At 45.6% G+C, this 6,202-nt stretch overlaps 1 protein-coding gene across 1 annotated transcript in view; it reads right to left on the bottom strand.

Moving 5' to 3' along the window:
- Positions 1-2,950: 2,950 nt before the first annotated feature.
- The window catches only part of Serpinf1 (serpin family F member 1), an 11,568-nt gene continuing 8,316 nt past the window's right edge, over positions 2,951-6,202 (bottom strand). The window contains exons 6-8 of the mRNA XM_008828788.3: positions 5,766-5,908; positions 3,667-3,877; positions 2,951-3,327 (exon numbers count right to left, since the gene is read on the bottom strand). Of these exons, the coding sequence (XP_008827010.1) occupies positions 3,068-3,327; positions 3,667-3,877; positions 5,766-5,908 (614 nt within the window). The 3' untranslated portion in view covers positions 2,951-3,067. The remainder of the gene's footprint in view (positions 3,328-3,666; positions 3,878-5,765; positions 5,909-6,202) is intronic.

The raw sequence follows: 6,202 nt of genomic DNA, 5'->3' as shown, positions 1-6,202 counted from the left end.
AACCAAAAAAAAAAAAAAAAATACAAGCATTGGAGAGGAGATGGGTCAGTGGTTAAGACCACCCACGTGGTAGCTAACAACTGTTTTTAACTCCAGTTCTAGGGGATCTGACACCTTTTTCTACATCCATGAGCACTGCATGACACATGTACACTTACATATATGTAGGCAAAACATACATAAAATAGAAATTAATTTTTTGAAATATGCCAGGCGTGGTGGCACATGGTTTTAATTTCAGCACCAGGAGGCAGAAGTAGATGGACCTCTGTATTTGAGGCCACCTTGTTCTGTACTGAGTTCTTTGCCAGCCAGGAGTACATCATGAGACCCTGTCTCAAAAATAAATCGGGCCAGGTGTGGTAGCACATACCCTTAATCCCAAGAGTGAGAGGCAGGCATCTGTGAGATTGAGACCAGCCTAGTCTACATAGGGAGACACTCTCAAAAAAACAAAAACAAATAAAAAAATTAGAACTGGAGAGATGGCTTAGCAGTTAAGAGCACTTACAGCTTTTCCAAAGAACTCATTTAGGTTCTCAGCACCCACAGGGCAGCTGACAAACATCTGTAACTCCAGTTCCAGAGGATCTGATGCCCTCTTCTGGCCTCCATGGGGCACTACGTGCATGTTGTATACTGACATACATGTAGAGCAAAGCACTCATACACATAAATCTCTTGGCGGGACTGGAGAGATGGCTCAGTGGTTAAGAGCACTGGTTGTTCTTGCAGAGGACCCAGGTTTGATTCCCAGCACCCACATGGTGGCTAACAACTGTCTATAACTCAAGTTCCAGGGAATCTAATGCCCTCTTCTGACTCTGCAGACTTTGCACGACACAGGTGCACTTAACACGTGCAGGCAAAACATTCATACACCTAAAATAATAAAAAAAAATTTGTTTTTTGGTCTTTTTGAGACAGAGTCCCTGTAGGTCCTGCTGCCTGGAACTTGCTCTGTAGACCAGGCTGGCCTCGAACTCACAGAGATCCACCTGCCTCTGCCTCCAAAGTGCTGGGATTAAAGGCGTGTGCCACTATGCCCAGCTTATATTTTTAAAAAATAAAACCATACCAAGCATAGTGGCATATGCCTGTAATCCTAGCATTTGGAAAGTAGAGGCAAGAGGATCAGGAGTTCAAGACCACTCTCTGCTACATAGCAACTTTGAGACCAGCCTGGGCTATATGAGACCCTGTCTCAAAAACAAAGCAGGGCAAGGGTAGAGGCAGGGGGCTATGGCGATAACACAATTGGTAAAATGTATACCCTGTAAACACAAAGACCTGAGTTCAATCCCCAAAACCAGTATGAAAAAAGGTATGGTATAGTAGCAAATGGTTATAATCCAACACTGAGCAGGAGGCGACATGGATCCTTGGGGTTTGCTACCAGCCAGCTAGTCAGCTTAGCCTGTTAGTGGGTTCCAGGCTAGTGAATGACTGTTTCAAAAGGGGGGGGCACACCTTTAATACCAGCAGAGGCGGGCAGATTTCTGTGAGATCAAGGTCAGCCTGGTCTATATACATAGAAAGTTCTAGACAAACTAGGGCTACAGAGAGATCCTGTCTCAAAAAAATGACTCTGCAGGTAAAGGCACTTGCTATGCAAGCCTGGCAACCTAAATTCAATCCCCAGGACCCACAAGCTATTCTCTGACCTCCACATGCATGCTGTGGTATGCATGCCCATACACACATTATGCACTCACTATAACGATGGTTTTTTTTTGGGAGGGGGGGTAAATTTATTATTTTTATTTTATGTGTATGCATGTATTGCCTGCATGTAGGTAAGTGCCCACAGAGGACAGAAGAGGCTGTCGGATTCCCTGGAACTGGAATAACGGACAGTTGTTAGCCGCCGTGTGGGTGCTGGGATTCAAACCCGGGTTTTCTGCAAGAACAACCAGTGTTCTTAGCTGCTGAGCCATCTCTCCAGCCCCAGGTTTTTTATTTTGTTTTCAAAGGTGAACAGTTCCTGAGAAATGACACCTAAGATTGTCCTCTGGTCCCCACATGTACCTGAAACATACCTATGTCTGTACAAATAGTACTCAGACATAAATAAACAAACATGTCTGGTTTCTTAGGAACATGTAGCAAAATCTTTAAGAGGTTGGACCTTGGGGCTGGAGAGATGGCTCAACAGTTAAGAGCACTGACTGCTCTTGCAGAGGACCCAGGTTCAATTCCCAGCACCTACATGGCCACCAACAACCATCTGTAGCTCCAGTTCCAGGGGATCTGACACCTTCTTCTGACCTCCACGGGTATTGCACAACACAGGTGCACTTACACAAAAGCAGGCAATACACTCATACACATAAAATAAAAATAAGTATATATTTAAAAAAGAGGTTGGACCTCATGGAAGGTAGGTCATGGGGAGAGGGGTATGCCAACCAGGGGAATCCCTGGCCTCTCTTTTCTCTTTGCTTCCAGGTCAGATGTCAAATCACCATGATGTGACGCTTCACATGCTCCAAAGCAGTGGGCCAGTGCCGGGTTGGGACCTCTAAAACAGCTATTGATTGTCTCAGGTATTTGTAACAGTAAGAAAAAGCCGAGAACGCAGCAAGCTTCTGCTATTATAGGGGCAGTGATGCCCTCCTGGGTAGATTAGTCCTAATACGTGAGCGCACCAAAAGCAGTAAATGACAATTTTCTGCAGAGTTTGAACGGAACTGGGTTACAAGAATGTACGTAAGCCAGGCATGGTGGCGCACGCCTTTAATCCCAGCACTTGGGAGGCAGAGGCAGGTGGATCTCTGTGAGTTCGAGGCCAGCCTGGTCTACATAGTTCCAGGACAGCTGGGGCTATAGAGAGACCCTGTCTCAAAAAAAAAAAAAAAAAAAAAAAAAAAACAAGAATGTACGTAAAGAACAATTTATCTTATTAAATTTCGTGTTGCTTAAAACAGGAAGAGGAGCAGAGCAGCAAAAGTTAAGGAAAAGCTCTTTATTGCAAAGGATACACTGAAACTATAAAAGCAGCCTTCCTGGACTATAAAATCTGTCATCCTCTAGAGTTTCCTAAGCACTGGACTATTAAGATGGAGCATTAAGTGCCCCTAGGGTCTAGAATTTTGCCTATGAAGAGAAGGGCTCCTGTGTCCGTGTCCCTCAGGACAAAGATGAAAGGTCGGTTAAGATGATAGTCAAGGGGAAAGGTAAGGCGAGCAGGCTGGAGGCTTGGGTTGGGGCTGTTTCCTGCCCCCTCCTCATTCCACTCAAAACCAGCCCTATGTTCCACTTCAGTGAGCTTCACGGGTTTGCCTGTGATCTTGCTGAAATCGGGTGACTCAAACAATGATTGTAGCTCTGCACAGAGAGAGAGATTCCCATTTAAGCCCCTCCTTGTCCAACCCTCTCCCCAACCCCCAGGAAGAACATAATCCTGATTTGTATATGCTGATTCTCAAAAAAGCAAGCTGGAAGCAGACCATTGCTTTGACCTGTGAAGTATGAGCGCTTACACGATGTATGTTTATGGGGCTGTGGACTAAGTCTAATGGGAAGGCGGTTCAGTCTTCCCCTCGAGTGTAATCATGGAGCCACCCTGCAAAGCCATAGGACCTTGGACTCTGCTTAGCAAGGTGGAAGGCTCGAAGACTCATCCCCACTCCCAGCCCCAAGAGTGAAGGGATCTTGCAAACATACTCATCTCCTGCAGGGACTTGGTAACTTGGCCTTCATAACTCAGCTTCAGCTTGGGGATGGTCAGGACAGCTTGAACAGTCTTCAGTTCTCGGTCTATGTCATGAATGAACTCAGAGGTGAGGCTCTCTTCTATCATGGTCAAGTTCTGGGTCGCTGTCAGGGGCAGGAAGAAGATGATACTCATACTTCCGGTCAAGAGCAGCTGGGCAATCTGAAACAACAGCGAAGCGGCATGTGGACTAGTCCTAGGGCCCAGGAACCAGAGATGGGCACACACCAAGAGCTGCCTTCCCCTTTCCTGTGGTGGGGGGTCCTGGCCTTGTGTTCCCACTGCCCCTAGATCTGAGTAACAGTTCTGATTTCTAGAAGTCATCTCTTGGTTATCCTTCAAGGAGTAGTCTGTTATTCTTCTCAGCCTAAGACTCACTGAAGTTTACTGAAAATTTTCAGCTGTGTTTTTTTTTGTTTTTGTTTTTGTTTTTTGTTTTTGGGGTTTTTTGTTTTTTGCTTGCTTATTTGTTTGTTTTGGTCTTTTTCAAGACCTGGTCTTCCTGTAGCCCCAGAGATCCCTCTGCCTCTGCTGAGAGGTGGGATTAATCTTTTTGAGACGGTCTCCCTGTAGCCCCAGCTGTCCTGGAACTCACTATGTAAACCAGGCTGGCCTTGAACTCACAGAGATCCACCTGCCTCTGCCTCCCAAGTGCTGGGACTATAGGCATGTGCCACCATGCCAGGCTTCACTTGTGGTTTTAAGGAGCTAAAATTGAATTTCAGGTCTCTGTTTCCTCCCAAAGCCTACTTGCTGATTTACTGGTAATTTGCCTTTTGCAGAGCACTGGGCTAGAAATGGGGGTGTTGGGCATAGCAGTGCAGGGGCAGCAGTAAAATGGATCCTTTGAGCAGAGTTTCTTTTTTTTCAATTATTTATTTATTTTTATTCATATGAATGTTTTGCCTGCATGTATGTAAGTGCACCAGTGTCTTGTAATGCACATGGAGGTCAGAAGAGGGTGTTGGATGCCCTGGAACTGGAGTTACGAATGGTTATTAGCCACCGTGTGGGTGCTGGGGACTGAACCTGGGTCCTCTGGAAGAGCAACCGATGCTCTTAACCACTGCCCCCTGAACAGATTCTAAGGCCCATGGGACAAACAGGATCAAATGTTCCCAGAACCCTTTGAAATCATACAAAGAAATGTATTTGTGTGTACCAATGCCATTTCTCTAGAGCGTTTCAGACACTTTTGTCAGATTTCCAAAGAGATTGTTACCTGGAAAAAGGTTAAGAATTACTGATTTAGAATTAAAAGAAAACACACTGAAAGCCTTAGCATGTCGGCATTTGGAATTTGTGACAAATTTTCAGAATTTCACTCTTAATTCTAAAAATAGAAACTGTCAAGAAAACAATTAGGCTGCAGCTATATCTCAGATTGCTCTCCGAATATGCATGAAGCCCTGGGTTTGATCCCCAGCACCACATAAACCAGAGGTGGTGGCACATGTCTGTAACCCCACTATTTGAGGTAAAGGCAGGAGGATCACGATAATCTTCAGCTACAAAGCAAGTTTGACACCAGCCTGGGCTACATAAGACTTTTTTCTTAAGTGAAAGAATAAATAAATCAGCATTTGAGTGCCAAACCTTTTTTCCCTCTTGTTTTGGTTTTGGTGATACTGAGGATCAAGCCCAGGTTAGGCAAGCACTCTGCTACTGAGCTATATCCCCAGTGATAGCCAAGACTTTTTTGACTTTTTGGTTTGCTTTTCAAGATGGCCTCACCATGTAACCCAGGCTGGGCTCTTGATCCCCTTACCTCAGCCTCCCAAGTGCTGGTATTGCAGGTGAGTGCCACCTTTCCCAACTCTGAGTGCCAGGTCTCAAGAACCCATTTCTCATGACCTTAATCCTTACAACATACCCTGAGAAGATCAGTTTTGATAACCATATCTCTCCCCATTTTAGAGAAAGAAAGAAATGTTACTAACTTGCCCAAAGTCACACAAATTGGGATAGCTGTCATTTCTCAAGGGTCATTCCACTCCAGACACCATTTTGCTTCTCTGACCTCTCCCACAACCCACCCCACCCTGCATACCTTGCAGTTGAGATCAGAATCCAGGCCATAACGTAAAATGGCTTTGGGGTCTGACATCATGGGGACTTTCGCAGTCCTCTCCTCATCCAAGTGGAAATCCTGGAGGGATGTCTCTCTAGAGTCAAACTTTGTTACCCACTGCCCTGGAATGAAACAGCAGATGGAGTGTCCTGAGCCCCTGCCACCAGAAAGGCTGCAGAGCCATGCTGTGTCTCCACAGCACATGGAAGGGTGCCTGCTGGCCAAAGGAACCTCAGTTGTCAGCAGCATTGACACACAAGGGAAAAGTTGCTCTCTTGCTCAGTATGTGTGGCTTGGGCCACAGTATTTCCGGCACCCTGGCTATTTTCCCAAGCGAACTCAGATGGAAATACGCTGACTTTGTCGCTTCGGCTCCGGATTACCAAACTCTTTTTGTTTAAGGGGGCTTTTTTTTT

This window comes from Nannospalax galili, unplaced genomic scaffold (genome assembly GCF_000622305.1).
Source record: "Nannospalax galili isolate Female #2095 unplaced genomic scaffold, S.galili_v1.0 scaffold212, whole genome shotgun sequence".
Taxonomy (NCBI): domain Eukaryota; kingdom Metazoa; phylum Chordata; class Mammalia; order Rodentia; family Spalacidae; genus Nannospalax; species Nannospalax galili.
This window is presented reverse-complemented; position numbering and strand designations above follow the sequence as displayed.